General features: G+C 46.5%; 1 protein-coding gene across 1 annotated transcript in view; it reads left to right on the forward strand.

The window, feature by feature from the left end:
* Positions 1–23,832, forward strand: part of LAMC3 (laminin subunit gamma 3) — a 98,706-nt gene that overhangs the window by 13,561 nt on the left and 61,313 nt on the right. Inside the window, exons 2-4 of the mRNA XM_048512188.1 lie at positions 10,953–11,257; positions 13,532–13,662; positions 20,949–21,115. Coding sequence (XP_048368145.1) covers positions 10,953–11,257; positions 13,532–13,662; positions 20,949–21,115 — 603 coding nt within the window. The remainder of the gene's footprint in view (positions 1–10,952; positions 11,258–13,531; positions 13,663–20,948; positions 21,116–23,832) is intronic.

Consider the following 23,832-nt stretch of genomic DNA (forward strand, 5'->3'; position numbering starts at 1 on the left):
CTTGGCGCCACTGGCTGGAGGGCTAAACACCCTTTTCAAATTTGGTAGGATCATAAAAACCTGGCAGCTCTTTCCACCCCCCTCAAGATATCCATAAAAACAACCCGTTGGGCGATTTCTTTTTTCGTTTCTCATTTACAGTCCATTTTTTCCTGGGAAAACCAACAAACTGGCACGGCTCACCATCTACCGAGGAGGGTGGAGCTGCCTTAGAGACATTCCACGCACCGTTCTTTCCCCTCCCAGTTGGGGTTGGCTGTCACCGATCCTCAAGCGTCCGCCTCCCTCCACCCCGTTCCCAGTCTCGTCTCTCCTTTCCTGCGAAGGGTGGAGGCCGGGGCTACATGAAACTAGCGGCTGAAGGGACTCCCAATTCGTTTGGAGAATGGAGTTTGGCGGAGGAATGGGCCTCCCCTCCGCCAAACAAGTTCTTGAAGCTTACCAGGTACCGATTGACTGGACATTTTATTTTTTTGAAAACTCTACATAGCCCGCCGGCGGCAGTTCTGGTGGCGGCGCCAATCGCATAAAGACATTAGGGGCTTACATTAAAGGCTGCTTTCGGTTGCGAAGCCAAAACCATCGGGGAAAAGCCCATGGACTGTTGAAACCTCTCGGTAGCTTCCGTAGCCAGAATCCATCTCCATGGATTTCATTACAGATTTGCCAGTCATGGCAACCGCGGTTTTATGGGTGGTGGTAGACATTCTCTAAAGCAAGCCCATTTTATTCCATGTGCTTCCATCCCTCTGCTCCTAAGTTAGCGGCTGTTTATTCAACATGTTTGCCGTCTCCATTCGCCCGTTAAAGGTGGTCTCCGACGCTTATTTGAATTATCAAAGTTCTGGAAAGCGTTTTGGGATTGGGGCCGCCCGGCCATCATGCGCCCTACCGCGTTCAAAGTGGCCGAGGCGAGGAAGCGAACAGAACCTAAGAGCGGTATTTCGTTATTTACACCAACTACCACCAAGACAATTAGTGCGAGCTTATTCCGTTTAGATGCGCCTACAATAATGCGGTTCATAGTAGTACAAAAGAAACCCCCTTTGAAGGGTATTATTAGATTGCGGCTCCTTTGGCCCGTTACCACAACTTCACCACGCAGCAGCGTTGGACCCCAAATTCCAACAATGGATTTCATCCTAACCCGAGGGATGGAAGTCGGTCCAGACCGCCTTACAGCAAGCAAAGGACTCCCAAAACTATAGCGGATAAACACGGCTCAGATTTCCCTTCTCTCGTGTGGGCTCCTGGGTGTATTTATCTACAAAAAATCTCAGAGAGCGTGCATAAATTTTTAAACTTGGCAGAGATTTGTGGGACCTTTTCAAATTACTAAAGTGATTAATGATGTCACTGCCGGCTTAGATTTGCCTAACTCTCTGAGTAACATCGATCCTGTCTTCCATTCCAGCTTGCGCAAGGCTCCGGCTTCGATGCCTGTACGTCGCGGAGGCCCCTCGACTATTATTGATGGCCACAAGCACCTCACGAAATTGGCCGCTATCCTGGACTCTGGCTTTAATGCAACGCTTGCAATATTTAGTTTTCTTGGGTGGATATTCCTCTGGAATTGCATCAATGGGTTTATTCGAGAAAACATTGATGCCCCGCCTATTTCTGCTTTCCGCCATGAAAACCTGGGGGAAGGGGTCTTCTTTTAGGGAGGCAAGAGTGTAAAAAGGATTCAATGAAGGAGTGGTGATGGTGAAGTAAGCAGCAGGTGCATTCACAGCCGGGCGGCCAGATGCATCGTGAGGAGACTTTATCTTCTTGTGGAGATGGGAGTCTCGTTCCCATGGGAATCAGGAAGGGGGGATGGGGTGAATGGTATTATAACCTGTGCTTCTGGCGGGAAGTGTCATTCCTGCCACTGCGTGTACTTGAGCTTTCTAAGATGTCTTAATAAATGGACTTTCATTACCAAAGCCTTTTATTTCTGCGTCTATGGAATTCCTTACACATAGCCTTGTCCGAAGCATCAACATGCACAACAAAGGGCTTGGAGGGGTCGCCATGGTGTAGGATAGGTTTCGACATGAAGGCACGCTTAAACACCTGGAAGGGCCCCCCCCCCGGCACTCTGGGGACCATGTAAGCCTGAGCCAAAGGCTTAGTTGCCGCTGCCCCCCTCCTTCCTGCGCAGTAAATCAGTGAGGGGGAGAGCCAGCCAGGCAGTCAGGTATAAAGTCCCGATAGAAATTGGCAAAGCCCAGGAACGACTGCAACTGACGCCTGGTGCGGGGCTCCTGCCACTGCAACACATCCTGCACCTTACCCGGGTCCATCTCCAGCCCCTGAAAGCCCGGGTCCCAGGAAATCAAGTCTCTCCTGATGGAATTCAAATTTGGATAGCTTTACAAACAAGTCATCATCGAGGAGCAGCTGCAGGACAGCTCGTACAATCTTAACGTGCTCCTCCTCCGTCTGGGAGTAAATTAGTACATCGTCCAAATATACCACCACCCCCTTGAACAGAAAATCCTGAAGCACTTCAGTTATCAAGCACATGAAAGTCCCAGGGGCCCCAGATAACCCGAATGGGAGAATGCGGTAGGCAAACTGGCCTAGCCGTGTGTTGAAAGCCATTAGATGTTCGTATCCCTTGGCGATCCGCACTCAGTAGTAGGCTTCCTGCAAGTCCAGCTTAGTAAAAATTTTGCCCTTTCCCAAACAACTCAGTAAGTCTTTGATTAGGGGTAGAGAGTATTTGTTATACGCGGAGGCTGTGTTCAGTCCCCGATAGTCAGTGCACAGTCGTAGGGAGCCGTCCTTCTTCCGCACAAACAGTACAGGTGCGGCAAAATCACTGGTCACCCTTTTTATGAAACCCCGTTTCAAGTTTTTGTCAAAAAACTCCTGAAGCGCCTGGGCTTCCGATGGACTCATGGGGTAAAGGCGGCTTTTCGGGAGCTTAACGCCGGGCAGTAATTCAATCTTATAATCAGTCTTATGGTGGGGCGGGAGCTTGTTGCACTCCATTTCCTCGAACACCTTCTGGTGGTCCTGGTAGAGTCGAGGGATGGCCAAGACGTCTAGTGGGCTCCCAGCCACCTCATGGGGATCCCCCGCCCATAGCGGCAGGAGGTCGGATACATGGTCGCCGCAAGGGGGGGTCAACAAATCGGATAGAGTTGGAGGACCAGGAGATATTGGGGTCGTGGTCCCATAGCCAAGGCACTCCCAGTACCAGGGAATATTTGGCCACCTCAGCGATGATGAACCGCCGCTCCTCCCAGTGCTCCCTGCATTGGAGAAGGACTGGCTCCATCCGATGTGTGGCCGGTGCGCCTCCCAATGTGCCCCCGTCCATCTGCTCAAACAGGATGGGGCAGCGCAGGGGGACCCGCTGCAGACCCAACTGGGATGGCTGCATTAGGCAGCGGGTGCACCCCAAGTCAAGAAGTCCCTGCGTCTGCACACTAGTCCCACAAGTCTGATTAGATACAGTCACGGAAAGAAGGAACGGGCCGTTGGTTCCACTCACCCTCAGTTCCGCGCCCTTAGAAGGGACCTGGCAGCGGCCGCGCTTCAGGCCAGGTCACTGTCGTTTCCTGCCGACTCCTCACTGGACTCGGGGCCACCTGCCTCCTCGGAGGCCGAACTCGCCTTGCGCGGCTCCACTTGTAGTCCCGAACCTTTCTTGAACGGGGGACCTGGGAACCTTTCACACCTCTTTGAAGGTGGGCTGGTGCCAGGAGATTGCCAGGAAGGGAAGAGGGAAACAGGGAAACATTTACAATTCACACATAGCAAGACATCAAGGCACTGACGGGCATGGTCCTGACACTAACTAGCTAGCCAGCTAGAGCTAGAGCTGTAGAGAGAGAGAGTGTGAGCGAGCGAGCTTGGAACTTGGGTTGCGCTGTACTTTTATACCCCATAGCATAGTCTGGGGTGGGAGCAGGGAGCTCTCTTCCTGGAGTTCTTGGATTTCCATGCTGGGATAGCTGGGTTGAGCTAATTAGCAGCTTACCTATTGATTTATACCTATTGATTTATAGCAGCTTACCTATTGATTTATAAATGTTGGGACTTTTGTCTTGTGATTGAATCAGGGGTAGCCTTAATGGCTTGGGCAGAATTTCTTTTAAGAGTCTCTGTCCAGGTATGTCATGTAGATTTGGCTGAGGCTTGAATTGATCAGGGACGGAGCAATTGTAAAGGAGATGGTTGCTATAGGCAGTGAGATGCAATCCTTATGGTAAGGAGTTTCCTAGATCTTTTGTATTGTAGAGACCTGGGCAGGGTGTGGTAATCAAGATATGTTCATGAGGCTTCCAGTCTCTTCTGACTGCATTAGCCCTTTCAGTTATTTAATTTTGCAAACAGTCCTTTTTGTATGCTTGGCCTGTTTCTGTTTTGGACACTCTGCTAATCACACATGGCTGCTGACATTTGCCAGTACATATATTGTATGAACAAGAAAAATCATATTAAATCCATTATTCCATAAAGTGGGGTAGAAAGGGTAGGGCAACAGTTCCCTTTGCCACTCCTGGTGCCCACAGCCACCAGATCCTTTCTTCTTGGTGGGTCCAGAGCAAACCCCACAAACCCAGGCTACCTGGAGACCATGCAGCTTTGCAAGCACGGGAAACGAGGCCACCTGAACCATGGAAAGACATCAGGGAGATGGAAGGAGAAGTGAGGCAGGAGACCTCAGTGGCTGACGCTGCTGTGAGGAAAGAGGAAGAAGGAGAGGCACCTGCCAGGTAGAGGGGTGGTTGGTGCGAGGATGTTCCATCAGAGGTGCAGGGGTGGGAAATGGAGCCCAGGGCAACATGTGACATGTCCCCATGAGGGCTCTACCTCTGGTGGGGATGGCAATATGTAAGAAAAGCCTTACTGGATCAGGTCAAGGTGCATCTATGTCTAGGAATCCCACATCTGCGAGGTTAAAGGCAACAACCTTTCCTTGCAGTATTCATCCAGTACTTGATGCTCACAGATACACTGCCTCTGAACCTGAAGGTTCTGATTAGCTGGTACAGCCTGTCCATGAGCTTGTCCGACTTCCTTTTAAAGCAATAAGCGTTGATGATAATCAGTGTTTTTTGTGCTAGTGAATTTCTTTATTATGTGCTGTATAAAGAAGTCATTATCAACAATATCTTAAAATATGATAGTATTATAATGGAAATGCAAAGTTAAAGAACCAAATAACCATAAATAGCCGCTGCAGAGTATAGCCACATGCAATAAAGCAAATAAATTAATGCTCAATTAAACCTAATAGTATTGTTGATAGGCTAATTTAGACTTAATAATTTAGACTTTTTCCGACTATCACCCTGTGGTTACTAGGCAACCTCTCCTAGTCTCTCACCCCCTGGAGCCCCACACTGCCAACAATCAAACAACTGAAGCCACGGGGGGGCTGGTGGGGGGGGGGCTGCCACTTTTTTGAAGGAAATGGTATGTGGCCTATTCTTCTGCCAAACAGTTTCCAGATTCCAGCCAGCTTTTCCTTCAGTCTCCTTTCAACCACAAGGTGGAAAATGGCCTTTGGGTGCCTGTAACATGAAGTGAATCTCTTTCACGCTGATCCAAGGCAGATGTTCACACTGGCTCTTCAGTAGCTTTGGATAACTCAAAACACACACACACACACACACACACACACATGCAGCCCCCATGGGCTCCTAGATCCTCAGACATTGTTCACGTGGCCTCAATTCTTGTGGTGTTCCTCCCACCCTGCCTGCCAAGTACCAGAAGAACTCTTCAGTCCAACATCATGGATTCATCATAGTCTCAAACAAGTCTTTCCAGTGATGTTCATCATTGCTAAATTTTGCCACGGAGGAAATCACTGTTTGTAGCTGCTTGTCCCAGTCTCTCCGGTATTCTGATGTCCGTGGCTTCTTGTAAGGCATATTCTGACTGCCCAACCCTGGGCAGGAGGAGTATTTTTCTTTTGCATTGTCGAGGCTTTCATGGCCAGAATCACTGGGGTGTTGTGGGTTTTCCGGGTTGTGTGGCCATGTTCCAGTAGCATTTGTGGGTTTTTCTTTTCTTGGCTGAGGCAGCTTTCAGGGACTTGCAGTGAATTTCTGTCCGATTCTGGAGAACTTTCTGGGCAAGACACATTTTGTCCATCTTGTTTGAACGCTGGCTTCACTGGTCTGTCCCTTCCCACTTGCAGCATCTTCCTTATGGCTGAATCCATTTCCCAGAACACTTGCATGATGATATCTCTCTCACTACCTTCAAATCCCTTCCCAAAGCCAACCTTTCTCCACCCCTAAACTTAAGTACATGCAACTAAATTGAATGATTTCCCTGCTTATTTGTCCTCCACTTCCCTTCTTGGTCCCTTCCTTATGCCAGATTGTAGTTGGTAAGCTCTTTGGGGCAGAGAACTGCCATTTAGACTCTGTAGAAGGTCACCAGTGGCACTTACCCCCATCATCATGATGGGCTTTGAAACACTGGTCTGTAGGCATATTAGTCCTTGCCTTCCAAACACATTTGATAAATATCAGTTTGCATATAAGACTAACAGATCTACGGAGGACCCTATAGCCATTAATCTCCACACGGCTTTGACTCATCTGGAATGACAGGGGAACTACGTGAGGATGCTCTTTGCGGACTTTAGTTCCACATTTAATACAATCCTACCACAAAGACTGGTGACCAAACTTCTGGATCTTGGACTCTCACATTCAATTTGCTTGTGGATTAGGGACTTCTTGTCTGGACGTTCCCAGAGGGTTAGACTGGGTCATCAGGTTTCCTCAGTTCTTACTCTCAACATGGGAACACCACAGGGCTGTGTATTGAGTTCTTTACTATACACCCTTTATACATATGATTGTACCCCTGTCTATCATAGTAACACAGTTGTCAAATTTGCAGATGACACAAAGGTGGTGGGGCTTATCTCTGGAGGGGATGAGTCTGCCTACCGGGGTGAGGTGGACTCATTGCGCTCGTGGTGCAGGGAAAATAATTTGGTTCTTAATACTAACAAGACAAAGAGGTTATAGTAGACTATAGAAGGAATCGCTTAGAAATTCAGCCCTTGGTTATAAATGGGGATCGAGTGGCCAGCTTTAAGTTCCTGGGTGTTATGATTAAAGAGGTGTTCAGGCTGCTGTGGTGGTTAAGAAGGCCCAGCAGAGCCTGTACGATCTGAGACTTTTAAGGAAACAACAACTGAATGAAAAACTGTCATTCTGTGATGTTTATTCCCAGGATTAGGTATGCAAAAATGCACTGCCTCTGATCATGGAGGTTCACAGCTAAAGGGAGCTTCCATGTTTGGATGGCAAAGAGGGATGGCCTAGCCAGTGTGGGAAACTGCAGCTTCAGTGGGCACACCAGATCCACTCCTCTTTGCTGTTGTCCAAGAAGACAGATGGAGCACTCTTTCTCCTCAGCAAAAACTGGTGTCCACACGACGGCTGTTCTAATTCTGCCCCAGCTTTGGGGAATAGTTGTCTGCCAGCCAGGGACCCATTGCAGTTGTGAACTGCATCATTTTCAAAACCTGCAAACAACTTGCACAGCATGCAAAGTAGGCTCCTGGGATCCTGGGGACTGGGATGCTGCAGCCACCTTCAATACAGTAGTGGCCGACCAGATGCCCTGAAGGACTGGGGGCCAGTCCTGATCTTCTGTGGCAATTTGCATCCGTGGTGATGGAGCCTATTGAACGTACCCATCAGTCCTTTCCCCATTCAGACAAAACAACAGAGAGACAGAAAAAATGGTGCCTGAGACGGACGTAGAATCTGCCAGGATGTGCGGGTTCCTCAGCAGGTGATCCCAAGTATTTGATTCAGGAAAATTTCTGCTTTAATCCTTTGGCTTCCTTTTGAATGTTCCACTGGCACGGAGCCACCACTAGGGTGTTTTCTTTGGATGAAGCACATTTGTTTGTCCAGGGAAAAGGATGGAACAGAAGAAATAAACATTTACATTTTAGATCTAAAAGATAGCAAAGAACCTGCTGTGATTTCAAAAATCTTTGACAGGCTTGCTGACATTGTCTGGGAATGGAATGAGTGTGGATGTCTGTACACAAGGAATGCTGTGAGTCACCCTTCTCCTCCACCTGACCCACTCTTACAAAAAACAACAACAACAACAGGGTTGCCCATGACAAGAAAAGATTCCCTCCAGGAGACCAAGCACAGGATGGTTTAAAATGTTGACTTCTGTCTCCTTTTAGGTCACAAATGAGTAAAATAGGTGCACTCATAGAGATACGGGGAGGAGAGGGTAGCAGAAGATTTCAGTAGGCTTCAAAACAGCTTCTTAGACATCACCTGGAATGTTGTGTACAGTTTTGGGCACCATAATTCAAGAAGGATATTGACAAGCTGAAACAGGGTCAGAGGAGGGCAACCAAAATGGTAAAAGGTCTGGAATCCAGGTCCTATGAGGGGAGACTTAGGAAGCTGGGGATGTTTAGTTTGGTGGAGAGAAGATTAAGAGGTGACATGAGAGCCATGTCTAGATATTTGAAGGGATGTCATGTTGGTGAGGGTGGCAAGCTTGTTTTCTGTTGCTCCAGAGACCAGGACCAGGAATAATGGGTTCAAGGTTCAAGGAAAAGAGATTTCACCAAAACATCAGGAAAAACTTCCTGACCACCAGGGCTGTTTTGACAGTGGAATTCACTACCTGGGAGTAGGGTGGAATCGCCTTCTTTGGAGGTTTTGAAAGAGAGGCTGGATGGCCATTTGTCAGGAGTGATTTGATTGTGTGTTCCTGCATTGCAGGGGGTTGGACTTGATGGCTTTGGGGTCTCTTCCAACTCTATGGTTCGATGATTCTTACCCATGGTAAAAGAAAATCACCTCTGGGGGATTAGAAACAACCATTTGTGCACTCAGGACAGGATGCTGTTAGGCACAGAGCACAGGGCAGAGTTCACCCACCCAAGCATCATTCAGTCGGGGCTCCAGGAGTTTTGCAGCTGAGGAAGCCACGCTCTGCCCTGCCCCGCCCCGCCCCCAGAAGTACCTGGGCAGGTTATGTAAAGATCCAAATGAGTGAAGCAGACCAAGAGGAGATACCTCTGCAGGGCAAAATGAAATAGGTTTTTCAGGAGTACCTTAAATTTTTTAATCAACAAAACGTATTCCAGCATAAAACTTCAGTAAGTCAGAGACCTCGCTTAAGCAAGTGCACCAGAGTGACTGTCCAAAGCAGCTGAAGCCAGTGGTGGGATTCAGCCAGTTCGCACCACTTTGGCAGAACCGGTTGTTAAAATGGTGCTTTTAAAAAACCAGTGGTTAAATTATTTGAATCTCACCACTGGCTAGAGCTATATTTAAAGTTAAAGCACATGAGCTGAGGTTAAACTTAAGATACAAGGAGAGGCTAGTAAGAAGGGTACCATACTTGCTCGAAAGTCAGATGGCCCTGAATATAAGCTGCCCCCCCCCCAAACGTTACGCACACTAAACATATACAAAACATAACTAATTTGTAAGACAATCCTTCTTTTTCACGTTATGCCTGGGGGGGGGACTAATCTTACATTTGAGAAAATGCAGTCATCAGTCCATTTAGAATGGGCAACATCTACACAAAATGGTTGATGGACAGGAAACACAAAATTAACATACAAGTTAATGATGGAAAGTCAAGTATGAGACTTGTTGAGCAAATTCAGTTGCGGTGGGATAGGGAGCATATAGGAGCTGGATGAATTAACATCTTTAACGTTTGAATTAACATCTTTAATGTTGGTTAATTATCTGGAATGGTGAGAAATTAGCACCACTTCTAATTCAGTAAATAATTCCAGACATGGGAGGTGGGAGAATAATATATGTCTTAGTTTCTGATTCAGGAATTTTGTATTGAATTCGACCTCTGATGTTCTTTCAAAGGAAAACAGGAAGCTGTAGGGTACACTTCCTGTAAGGCAGCGACGTACCAAGCCTAAATTAGGCCCGGGGGCATAACCACTTACCCACGGCCCCTGCCCAGCTCCCCACCCCCCCTCATGCCCCACTTACAGGAGCGAACAGGGAGGCTGGGAGAGGGCAAGAATTGAGGGCAGCTTGGATGGGCACCCGGGGGGAGAAGCTGGCCTGCAAAAAGGCCGGGAGGGCAGGACGCCACGGCCACTCCCTGCACAAGCGCTGCCCCCCCCCACCTCCCTGCAGGCTGGTTTCTGCCCTCCCCAAGGTCGGGGGTGGGGCTTAGCAGCATGCAGCTCGGGCACATGCCATTTCATTATGTGGGGAGGGGCACCCAGCGGTGCAGAATTCCCAGCTGTACAGGGATATTTTCCACGCTCACCCCGGGATATTTTGACCGTGCAAAAACAGCCTGAGTTCCACTATACAGTTGCTTGTTCAGACTTTAAGACCTATGTGAAAATAATAGGAGTGGAATTTAACAATAATTTTGAAACAAGATACAAGAAGAAGAAGAAGAAGAAGAAGAAGAAGAAGAAGAAGAAGAAGAAGAAGAAGAAGAAGAAGAAGAAGAAGAAGAAGAAGACTTTATTTATGCTGAATGACCAAATATAATACAAATCTCCAATATATCAAAAATATCTACAACAAAACAAGAAATGCAGATCTCTCTCCAGTACTCCAGCACTATCCATATATATATATATATAATTATACACTGTAAATATATCAAACAGCACAAAAATACTAAACAAAAGTAGATCCGAGATCATTACTGTGCCGCAAACAGCTCAGAAATGTATTATGGAGGATATAATGTTACAGACTAGCAAGTTCTGGGGAATTTGTTTGGGTAGACTGCAGTGTCTTCTGTAAAACAGTAAATTTTGCCATTTGTATAATTCTGGGGGTGGGATGAAACTTTTCAAATAAATAAATGCATTAAATGCTTGGTTCTTGATCAGTTAACTGATGAACTTCCTTTGACCCATCAAATGCCAACCCTTTCTTTCATGTTCTACATATTAGGAGATTGGTCTGATCATCCATCTTCTCCTCCTTTAGGAAAGGCCCATGAAATCACTTATGTGAGGCTGAAGTTCCACACCAGCTGCCCAGAAAGTTTTGCCATATACAAGCGGAGTCAGTCCGAGGGGCCCTGGATCCCCTATCAGTACTATAGTGCCTCTTGTGAAAAGACCTACCGGAAACCAGAACACCACTTTTTGCGGCCTGGAGAAGACGAGCAAGTTGCCTTCTGCACTTCAGAATTCAGTGACATCTCCCCACTGAGTGGGGGCAATGTGGCCTTCTCCACGTTGGAAGGGCGGCCAAGTGCCTACAGTTTTGACCAGAGCCCTATTCTCCAGGTACAGGTTTTGAGGTGACTGGATCCTTCATGGAAGGAGGTAGCCCTGCCAGGGCAGGAACCAGCAGGCTTCTGATTTAGGCTCCGCTACCTTTTTAAATGAGCCACTTGACTCAAGGCTGCAGAGAGAAGACTGAATTGCCCTTCCTCCTGTTATTTTGTTGACATTGGTTGATTCTGCACAGGGCAAATACAATGGGTGTAATGCAAACACTTTGGGGGGGGGGGAGGGCATGTCCTGTCCCAAAAACAAATCTGCCCCATTTTATTTCCTTCAAACTGGGATTGTCGAAAATTGCTAAACCAGCAATCTCTTTGCAAAATCCCAGGTTGAAGCTGCTCCTGCATGAGCAGTCAAGCGGGAGGCACTCTATTTCACTCCCTTCCACCACGCCCTCCACAGCCAGGGAGAATCTGCCTGCCATTGCAGGGAGACCCCTTTTCCTTTCTTCCTTTTATTTTGTGTGTTGCACATGAGCAACTACGCAGGTGCAGCCAGTCATATTGTGGCAATACAGCTGTGGGGGTTCATTTCTGCATGCCTGTGTAGCTGCGCATGTGTTGCAGGAAATTTTTAAGAGAAGCATGTCTATGCAAAAGGGCGAAAGCAACCCAGATTGCTTCCATGGGCTCCAATCGCTGCCTGCACAGCACGCCTGTGAACAGGAAAAAAGAAGACGGGTTCCTTTACGATTGGAAGCCACAATACATTTGCTGTGCAGAATCAGCCACTGGGAGCCTTTTTTTTTCAATTTACCTACTTTAATTGCTGCTGTTCCTTCCCAGTTCATTTACCATTATGTCTCTCTGTGTGTTTTATGCACTATTTATATGCAAAAATTATGGTAAAACTTGTGTATGTTTAGTTGGGAAAACATTAAGCATGAGGAAACATCAAGGGGCAAAAATAAAATGCACTGGTTTGAGTCACAGAAAGGAGAACTTAAATCAAACTTGGGGGTTTGCAGTTGAAATGGCAGGGCTGCAACATTTGAGAGCAGCCCTAGTTCCGCAGCTACACTTGCCCTCTTGGCTCCTCTTGGTTTGGCTGCAGGAGCTCCCAGGTCAGGTGTTGGTCTCTGCTTGAGGAGCAGCCCACTTCAGTTTTCAAGGACCTCCAAGTGTTTCCCACCTTTTACTGTTACTTCTCTGGATTTGTTCTGCTTGCCTTCCCAGCTCTGATAAGCTCCCCTTACATTATAAGCCTGGTATCTTCTTCTGAGTTGCAGTCCCAGTTTGCCAGAACTTATCCCCCAGCTCCTCTGCATTCCCAGCTCTATCCCTGTCTATGAGGCACCATCTCTTAGCACTCCGCCCCACCCTCCATTGATATGAAGACAACTCACACAAAGTGAGGACTTCCTATCTGCTGGTTTGGTGTAGTGCCAGTGTGGTACAGTGGTTAAGAGTGGTGCACTCTCATCTGGAGAACTGGATTTGCTTCCCAGCTCCTCCACATGAAACCTGCCGTGGGGGGGGGGGATTTTCTTTTGTTTTTGCGGGTGCTGCGTTATCACTTCCAGTTGTGGCCTTGGAGTTCTGTGGCTGCGTAGAGACTCCAGGCTGGACAATGTGGACTTCCTGCTCCTCATGTGGGGGTGGGGACCTCATACTCATATTATCGAGAGTTTGGCGTGTTTTTCGCCAGAACTCTCTTTCTATGTTCCTGACGTGTCTGCAATAAAAACCTTGAACCAATCGAGTGAATTATTGTCTGAGTGGGGAATTGACACTGGGTGACCTTGGGTCAGTCACAGTTCTCTCCAAACCTTCTCAATCTCAACGGCTTCACAAAATACCTGTTGTGGGGTGGAAGGGAAAGTGATTATAAGCCCCTTTGGGATTCCTTTCAACAGAGAAAAGCGAGGTATAAAAACCAACTCTTCTTCATCATCAGTTGTGCCCCTAAACGCTTCACTGGGCATTGAGTTCCCAGCCATTTGGGGCCTAACAGCTCAGGACAGTAGAACATGAGGAAGATAATGCCCTCCTCTTGCCCCATTTTCTCCACAAGAAGTGGCCCCGTGGTACCAGCGTATGTTCTGGTTGGGGAATCTTATGTGCAGCCATCAGTACCTGTCAAATTTCCCCCAACAGGGTAAACAGCTGAAGCATCTTCTCCTTCTAGACCCAAGCTGAATTAGGCAAGTTTGGCAGCCAGAAGGACTTTATAATGTGTTAATCCTCTCTGCGCCTCAGGAGAATTGCCAGCCCTGTTTGTGAAAGTTAATTTCCATCCTCGCTTCTTGTCAACATTGTGCTTCTAACTCCACAGGAGTGGGTGACGGGCACAGACCTGCTCATCTCACTTAACCGGCTCAATACCTTTGGGGATGACATCTTCAAGGATCCCAAAGTTCTGCAGTCCTACTATTACGCCATCTCAGATTTTTCTGTAGGAGGCAGGTAAGGCAACAGAACGAAGGTGTGCTAAAGGGTAGTTTTGGAGATGGTTGCTTTGATCTGGGAAATGAGTGAGAAGATCCAAGTTCTGTCAGAGCTGAAGGAAATAAAATTTAAAAATGACTGCTGAAAATGGTAGCCCTCTGCTTCCTTCCCTTTCTCTCTCCCTTGATAACGTCTAGTAGAACTTACCTCTGTCATCATGTCACAGGGTTTTGCATTTCCTTACCCCACACATCAGATTACTGGCCATTGTGGGGTTAAGGGAAGGAACAGGGCAACACAGTAGTTTGACACATGAAGGTAAACTGTCTTGGACTTTGGATGGGGAGGAGCGAAACATATGTCAGTCATTTTCAGCAATGATCCACACTTGATCCATACATTGTTCAAAAAATTGAACAAAGCCACCATACCAAGGCTGTCAAACATAAAGTGGCTATAAACTCATAAACTGTATTTAATACCCTAAACAAGGAGCAGGTGCAAACCATATATATATGTTTGCATGTATATATATGTAAACACACACACACACAAGTTCAAAGTACAAATGAATCAATTCAGGAATCACCTGGTCAGAGTATAAATAGGAACTCCCAAGCCCCGAAAACAGCATTTCACAGTCTGTAAGGGTCTGTTACTCCAGTCATCAACAAGATTCAGGAAGGTTTCAAGAGCTTTACTGGAACTGTGTCATCCCAGGCTCAGATAGCAGAAACTGGGGATTTTACCTTACAGTTTAGTTCAACCCATGAATTCCCACCCCCACCCCCGCATTCCCATAATATCAGCATGTGAAAGGACAGTGGGAACAGCGGTATTGTTTGGGACAGACAGCTCACTCCTTCAGGAAGGCAGATAAGGACTAAGTGACTAAGCTCTACTGAACTAGTTACTTTGCAATCAGGGGGAGGCCGTGAGCAATGGTAGCTGCTGGGCCATCTGCAGCTGGGGTGTGGACGTGCAAACTGCCAGGCCCAGAATGGCGCAGGCCTGACACAGTCACTGCATGAATGAGTCTTAAAGTGCCAGTGCTACAATTCCAGATTCAACCAATTGATACAAAAGATCCCAAACAAGAAAATAGGGAAAAAATAAGCTGTCCCTGTGTTTGTTTGCTTGATCCACAGATGGTTAGATATTTCTCTGTTGTAATCATTCCTGTCTCTTCCTTTCTGGACAGGAGAATTCAGGAGGTGAATAATTATGATAGTGGAACATCCAGAGACGTCACTTGTACCATAGTGGATAAAAAATAATTAGAATTTATACAGAATCCTCATAGTCTGAATAACAAAACAACCCCTTTTTTCAAGAAAAGAGCTTGCCTGTGTGTAACAGAAAAGTCCCCCTTTTCAGCCCCACCCACCTCACAGGGTGCTTGTTGTGAGGGGGGAAGGGAAAGTAGATTGTAAGCCCCTTTGAGTCTCCTTGCAGGAGAGAAAGGGGGGATATAAATCCAAACTCTTCTTCTTCTTTTCCAAGTCCTGGTAAGTACTTTTTGTGAAAAAAAACAAAACCCCACACCTATTTTAATGCACTCCCAGCTCAGTTAGTCAGGAGCACCATTTTAATCAAAAGGTTTTCAGTCAATTAACTGAACAAACTTACAGTGCAATTCTAAAGACAGTTACTAAATCTAAGCCCATTCATTTCAGTGGGCTTAGCGTGGAGTGACTCTGCATAGCTTTGCACTGTCAGCCTTCAGAATTCTAAAATCCTTAGCCAATTAGCGTGCAGGACGTGCAGGGTCCCTGCAATTTCATTGACTATTGCCACCCATGGAGCAGCTGCTCCAAGGTCTGGCAGAGTTCCATGCTCTCTCCCACCCCCACCCCCCCAAGCTGACCCGAGCCAAATGCCTCCCCTGCCCTCAACCACACCCTGAAGCGGCCCCAGGACTAGCAGGCCCGGCAAACACCTCCCCTGGTTCCTCCCACCCCAAACCATCTACATTCCATCCTCCCCCACCCCTAGCCACACTTTTCAACCCTCCCTTCACCCCAATATTCACCCTGCTGCCCTCCCCCACTCCAAGCCACCCCTCTCCACCCTCCCCCTATCTTCACCTTCCCACCTACCCCAAGTCACACCTCTCCTGCTCCCAAGTCACACACAACCAAGCCCAGGTGAGTGGCCCACTGTGAGGAAGGGTGGGGTGAGGGCTGCCACAACCTCAGTAAAGCCCATTGCAGGGGGAGATGCCAGGTCTCATTGCATCTCCCCCGCAATGAACTTTGCTGCTAGTTGTTAAATGGTGTAAGGGGAGAATTTAAAGAAGAAGGCTGTATTCAGACATCACAAACAACATTGAGTTTGTTCAAGACAATCAATCTATCTATCACAGCCATAGCAAAGAATATAGCACAAGAAGAAAAATACAATAAATTGCAATATCAATATCAGCACAACCTATCACATAATTTGATAAGTAATAACACAAATTAACATACTCTGAAAATAAATCTAAATTCATAAAATCTATAAAATCATATGAAATATAATTAATCATATCTACGATCTCATTAAATTAATATACTTTAGTAATCTTAATGACTGGCTGCAAACTTTGCCATTTGTAATCCATCTGTCCTTATTTGCCAATAACGCAACTAATTTGTTTTGCTCTGACCTTCCTGTCAATGCTGTCAAATGCTGTCAAATACTTCTAAGAAACTTCTCTCAAAACATTACAGATCTTGGGCAATGAAATATTGCATGAGCCAGGCCTTCAATTGCTTTGTAATCACAAGAACACTCTCAATCTTCAGATGAGATCTTATTGTTGCTGGCTCTTCACTACTGTTAATTGTAGGTTATCCATCCTAGTCCTAGAAAATGCCTTTCTATAATCTATGAGCATTAAGTCATCCAGATACAACAGATGAGCTTTAGGAAAAGACATAAGATGCTTATAAAGAGTGGCTGAAGTCAAGGTACTGAGTAGTGCATAATCAGCTGGTGTACTTATGTCCAATAATCTTTGTATAACCAAACATCTAGCAGCTGTGTAATCAAAACCCCTTAAATATTCTTCAGATAATACTAATTTGACGCATGCTGCCTGAAGAATAAACTAGGCTTATTTTCATCATGACGTCTGTATGCAGTGAAAAAGCCCTTTGTATTGTCGAAGGCTTTCACAACTGGAATCACTAGAATGTTGTGGGTTTTCCAGGTTGTATGGCTGTGTTCCAGTAGTATTTTCTCCCACCGTGGGTATTTCACAGATGTATATACTCCACTTGCTTCACTACCACCAGATCCTCTGAAGATGCCAGCCACAGATGCAGGCGAAATGTCAGCAGATAGAACATGGCCATACAACCCAGAAAACCAACAACAACCCTCCACCACTTTGTTGGTGGTTGACTGCATGGTGAGGAGGGGAATTGATACATTTGTCTAAAAGGAAAACTAGCGTGTTTTTTCTGCATGTGTCTTCAAGGAAAAAAAGAGGCTTTCTTAAATGTATATACAAGTTACAGTTAAATACAGCATTAAAACAATGTTTATGTATACCTCTTTTGAGATCCAGCGTGGTATAATGGATAAGGTATCAGACTGGGACTTGAGAAATCCAGGTTCAAATCCCCACTCTGCCATGCAAACTTGCTGGGTGCTTCAAATATTTAGGTGTGGCATACCAATATAATGGGAAACCCACAGCCCACGTACAATCAGTTATTCGGTCAGCTCAAAGAAGCTCGCAGGCAATTTTAAGGTTTTTTCGCTCACAAGGGGGCGGATTTATCCCAAGTGCAATTAGACTGTTTGAAGCAAGGCCCTGGCTCAATTGGCCTATGGTTCGCTGGCAATGACTTTGGATTTTGTGCCGTTGGAGAGAGTCTTATCGACCTTTCATGGATCCCTGTTTAATACACCCAAATGTACAGCTAAGTCAAGAAGCAGGGATGGCCAAAGTTGAGACAATATTTTGGAGACTAACTATCAAATATTGGCTCAAAGTGCTTTCCCATCCCCACTGCTGGTGGCGACACCTTAACCTGGATGGCTAAAGATAATATTAAAACTTACACAGTGTGGTCTCGATCATATGCAACTTATGGAGCTAGATAACTGCAGAGCAATGGCCATGGTTTGTCAATGCCTTGATGGCATTGAGATGGAAATAGATTTCCCCGTTAGCCGCTTTATACAGACCATTAAAATCATGGGTAGGTATCTCAGCTGCACCTTATCTATCTGACATAACTTCGGCAAGAAGCCGATGGGCCTTTTCAAGAGCTCGCTTTGACGCCTTCCTATCAGCTGATCTGATGGAACAATTTCAAAATATTCCATGGCACAGGAGAACCTGTGTGTGTGGCTCAGGGGAAGTGAACTCGATGTCACACATCTTATTGCACTGTAAGATACATAAAGGCGAAAGGGAACTTTTAATCCAACCATTGCTAACTCGTCATACATACTCAATTAGAGATAATTCAGACATAAACTTTGTAAGATTGCTATTAGAAGATCATGTTCCCGCTACATCACAAAAGGTAGCCAACTTGGTATATAACAAGTGTAGGTTATTATTAAGACAGAGAGCTGCATGGTGTGATGACGATTGTAATATCTGAAGTCAATGTTTTTTAATATTAAATAAATAGATCTTATATTGGATTTTATATTTTGGATTTTTGTACAAATGGAATGATATGTATTCATATATAGTCTGACTTTAAATTATTGGCTGGCCTAAAGGCCACAATAATAAACTAACTGCTGGGTGACTGGTTGTGGTGGGTTTTCCGGGCTGTGTGGCTGTGGTCTGATAGATTTTGTTCCTAACATTTCACCTGCATCTATGGCTGCCACCTTCAGAGGTGTATCACAGAGAGAAGTGTAACACAGTGTAACAGATGCAGGCGAAACATTAGGAATAAGATCCACCAGACCACAGCCACACAGCCCAGAAAGCCCACAACAACCAGTTGAGTCTGGTTGAGGAGCAGCAGTGGCGTAGTGGCTAAGAGCAGTGGCTAAGATCAGGTGCACTCTGATCTGGAGGAACCGGGTTTGATTCCCAGCTCTGCCGCTTAAGTTGTGGAGGCTGATCTGGGGAATTCAGATTAGCCTGTACACTCCCACACACGCCAGCTGGGTGACCTTGGGCCAGTCACAGCTTCTCGGAGCTCTCTCAGCCCCACCTACCTCACAGGGTGTTTGTTGTGAGGGGGGAAGGGCAAGGAGATTGTAAACCCCTTTGAGTCTCCTATAGGAGAGAAAGGGGGATATAAATCCAAACTCTTCTTCTTCTTCTTCGACAATGCATTGTTGGGTGACCTTGCGCCAGTCACATGCTCTTAGTATTTGGATGAGAGCACTCCAAGGAGGCATGACGTGAAAAGTCTCTTGCCTTGAAAACTCCAGTGGCCATAAGTCAGCTGTGACTCAACAACCCCTTTCCCCTTTTCAGGAGGAGAGTCTTATATTCAGGGCCACCTTCCTTCTGAGTAAGTACAATAGTCCAGCCCACCTTACAACCAACTTTACAGGATTGTTTGAGGCTCCGTAGTTTGCTGTAGTCACAATGGCAATTGCAGTCACACCATGAGCCAGATGTTAGAGACCACATGGTCTTGTTTCCCACAATTCCTGCCTGTGAGGTAAAGCATGCAAACATGATGCTAGAAGGTTTGATAGTGTTGGCTTCCAAACCTGTAATGTTGGTCTATGACTCACTGTGACATTGTTTTAGAGTTTTAAGTTGCTTTTATTGTTAGTCACCTGGAACATCCCAAACAAGGTGGAGTCGTGATTGCTAGATAAATAAGCAGACAAGCTTTCTCTGGGGAGGGGAGAGGCGAAGGGGCTGGTGTTTCCCATTTGCCCAGACTTCCTTTGCTCAGCTACCCCCATTGGGGATTTTGGTTCTCACAATTTCAGCCAGAGCACTGAAACAAAACACCAGCCCAGCAAGAGGAGAAGCAAGAGGGACTTTGAACAAGCACACAGCCAGGACCACACTGCTTTTATCTGTTCTGGCCAGCTGGGATGTGTTATCTTGTGAGTGGGCCACCCGCACAGGCAATGACCCAGCCCCAGTTGAAATATATAGGGTGTCAGGGGATTAGCAGCCAAGGTTAGGGAAAAGAAATGCTCTGCAACTTGGGTTCTGTTGTGATGTTCTCCAGCTTGACTTATCATTTTGTTCCTCTCCAGAACAACAACATATTTTATTGGTTTAAAATATGTCCTTTCCACACAGGATCAGGAGGGGCAAAATGCAGGGGTTTTGAAAGGGCAGATGATGCTTCACCAGCTGAGTCAGAATACTGGTCCAGCTAGCACAGTATTTAACTGCCAGCAATTCCCCAAGGTACCTCTCAGAGCCAAACCAGATGTTACGTTTGGCAGGAGCCAGTGCCCAACTCAACTGTCTATCACAGGGAAGAACTGGGAAGTTCACTTGAAAGCTCAGGGTGCTGCAGGGGCGGGGCGGGGCGGGGCGGGGCGGGGCGGGGTGGGGGGTGGGGCAGGGCTTCCAGTTTCCAGAAAGAGGGATTCCATTTGACCAAAAGGCTATGCTGCGGATCATTGGACCTGCATGGACATCTGTGTGGGTTGCAGACTGTGATGAGAAGGACAATTGCTGCAGCAACGCGTGGCCGGGCCCCGCTAGTTCATTATAAATGAACCTATTTTCCCCTCTCGCCCTTCTCACATGAAAAGCTGACCCATTCAGGAAGCAGCAGAAATGCTGCATCTCATCTGCTCTGGGATGCTTTTTTTTCCTTCCCAGAATGCATGTGTAGCTATGGGGGTCTCTAAAGGAACCTCTGTGACCACGCAGTGCCCAGGCAAGAAAAGGGGGGGAAAGTATCTCCCTACCCCCCACCCCCACCTCGTGCTTGAGACCTGTGAATGGTGGGCATCAAGAAATTCTCCCCCACACACACACACACACACCATTACAACCAAGAATCTCCCCCAACTGAACATAATGGCCATAATTTGACTGGATTCTCTAGAGAATGGTGGACGGAAGGGGGGTAATTAGATGCCTCCTGCTATTGTAGTTCACCCAGGATTTTGCAGAAAGATCGCTAGTTTAGCAATTTTTGTAAACCAAGTTGAAATAAATATAACAGACGGAGCCTATTTTGGGGAAGAGACCTGTGTGAAGGAATATTTTCCTTTCTCAGCCCATTATATATGTGCTGTACAGAATCTAACTATCTGAACCAAACCTATTGCCACTTTACAGAATGTCTAAATGGGGGGGGAGTCTGAATATTAAAGGGGTTCCTCTCCTCTACTTCTGTCCCTTGCAGGTGCAAGTGCAACGGTCATGCTAGCAAATGTCTGCCCAATGAAAAAGATGAGCTGGTTTGTCTCTGCGAGCACAACACCACTGGGGTGGACTGTGAATCATGCCAGCCCTTCCACCAGGACCGCCCATGGGCACGGGGCACGGCTGAGTCTGCCAACGAGTGTCTCCGTGAGTAATGTGTTGACGTCCGTCACTGGTGAAGGGACTGGGTACAGTCAGGGAGGTTGTATCAGCAGAGAAGCTGTAGGATCATAAGCTCTAAAACAGGGCTTTCCAACCTGGGGCACTGCTACACTTTTCCGGGTGCTGGCTGAGTGCTTTTAGAAAATAGGGAAGGTTAGAAGGGGCTTTCCCCAGCAGGGCTTCTGATTGTCCACTGAAGATCTGATTGACTGTACAGATTTGCGCAAACATTGCTTTGGTAGCAGCTGCCACCACAGCCCCAGGCTCTTTACAACAGGATTGAAAGTGTACATGCCAGAAAACGTTCTCAGTTTATTAGATGTCACTTTTAAACAGAGCATTTACCTGAAACATTGAAGCTTTGTAATTAGCATTATGCGAACTCTCAGTCCCTGATGTTTTCCAGCTGGCTCTATCTCCTGAGGTAGCCATTTTTCGGTTCTACCCATAGGCAGTGGTGTACTGCTAATGGGGACATGGGGTATCCCATGTCTTTGGGTGCATGCTGTTGCATTGTTACCGCCGCTGCTCGGGTAACAATAAGTGATTTCAGCTCAGCAACGTAACGAGGCACAGGAAGTCGACATTCTTCAAAGCAAAAAGATTTTATTTGCAGGTGATGGTCACAGCTCGGTCAGGAGAATCGCGCCCTTGCAACCCAGTGCAAGAACTTTTATTCCCAAACTTCAAAGGAGCAAAGGGGCAGGGAAAAGGGGAGGAGAGGGGGCAAGCCCCTCACCAAACACCAATAAGAAAACAAACAAGATACAGTTACAATTTCTGAATGGGATTACCAAATCCTGCTGTCAAACGTCTTCCTGCGAGATCTCGCAATGGTGCTGAAGGGAAAGCAGATAAGGTCCATTCTCTATAAAATCCAGAATTGGGCTTGCTGTCACATTCCATCTATTTCCTTTAAGTATTAGTAATACCCTGAGGCTCCCGCCTCACATCGCTGTAACAAAGAAAAGTTCAAACTGTCCAATTGTGGTCCCTGCACGTCTTCCAATGGCTGGGGACCTCTGGGTGCTGGCAACAGATTCGATTTGCAAGTCCAAAGAGGGTCTTTGTCTTCATTAAGGAGTCGGCTGGGTGTTGGCCTAAGCTGCATCCCAGAGCCAACTTTCTTGTCCCTTAATATCAAGCCTTTCAGGCCACTGCTTTGGCTATCAGACACAAATTTCAAAAATAACATTTCTAAACTTAAACATTAGGAAAACCTTAAAGGGATAAACACATATACTTATGGGCAAGACTTTCCTAAGTCAACAATAACAAAACCTTAAACTAACTGGAGAACCTAGTCAAACTAAAATCCTAAGCAGCGGGCACATCATAAATTCAACTCTGAAGGGGCTTTTATTACATCCTAGAATGGCATAAACGAGAGGGAAACCATATATCATTGGCACAATTTATATGTTTGCAACCTTTGCGAGTCTTATGAAGGCTTCTGAGACACACAAGTCTCTGCGTCCTAGCATGGAGCCAGTGTAATCAAGCAACCTGAAATATTTTTGAAATATTTTAGATCCCCCTCGAGTAACACAATTCTTGTTCACACTCACATGATTCCCAGCTGCCACTTCCTGTTTGTCTCTATTATTAAACAGTGCGTTGACAAATCAGTGCCTGTGAGCTTCGCAGCTCCATGCTGAAATTCTGAGTCTTCTGTAGTCGATGCTGCAAATTGCAAAAAAAAAAAAAAATGCTCTGAAATTCTCCCAAAACAGGTGAGGGGGGATGGAGAGTGATGGCACCCAGGAAAATGGCACCGAGGAGGAAGATCAGGGAAGGCAGGAGGCAGCGGAAACATTTGAATGTTTTTGTACAGCAGAGAATCCATTTTCAAAATGTTTCTGTGGAGGAACGGGCATCCTTTGCCTGGCAGGCCCTATTCCGCTCCCAAGCCTCTCCCAGGAGTTGCCAACTTTTCCTGGGGAGGGCCTGCTTTCTCTCTGGGTAAACCGCTGCCACCACCTGACTGGTTTAAGGACTGCCCGCAGGGGAGGATCAGGATTCCCCAGCTTCCTTTCCAACCGTGAGGCCTCGCCTCCATTTCCCTTGGTTCCCTTCTCCTGGGTTCCACAAGGCAGATTGGAGGTCCCAGAGGACAAGCTGATCGCCAGCTTCCAACCCTCCCCCCCCCCTCCTGTTTAGATAGCACATCCAAGACAGTGGGACATTTGTGGTACAGAGAACTGTTCTCCACATTTAAGATTTTAAAAGTATTTATTAAAATTAAAATGGTTACAAGTATATTTTAGCACTGCACCAGATTGAGCAAGGGTTTCCAAAACAAAGAAGATGTAAACGAAAAACCGCTTTCCCTCTCCCTAAGCATCCCCTAGCAGTTGTTGAAAATAGGGTAGGCATGCAAAGCTTAGAAGGTTGCAATTTTCAAAGAGTTCTCATTACCTGGCAGGCTGAGTGAGCTCCCTGGGTGAGCCCATGGTCAAAAAATGGCTGCTCCCTTCACAGCCCCAGCAAGAGGTCTGCTTCCTTGCCCCTCTACTTCCGGCATTTTCTCAGATCCCAGACCCCACCCTCTTTTGACCTGGTCAGGCTAGTTATCTTTTCCCCCTAGGTCAGGTAGCTCTTCCTGATGTCCCTCTGGTATTGTTTGTCCTCCAAATCTATGATACTTGATGGAAGGAGGAGAAAAGACAAACAAAAAGAGGAGCCATTTCTCCACAGTTTCA

The sequence above is a fragment of the Sphaerodactylus townsendi genome, linkage group LG12, assembly GCF_021028975.2.
Source record: "Sphaerodactylus townsendi isolate TG3544 linkage group LG12, MPM_Stown_v2.3, whole genome shotgun sequence".
Classification (NCBI taxonomy): domain Eukaryota; kingdom Metazoa; phylum Chordata; class Lepidosauria; order Squamata; family Sphaerodactylidae; genus Sphaerodactylus; species Sphaerodactylus townsendi.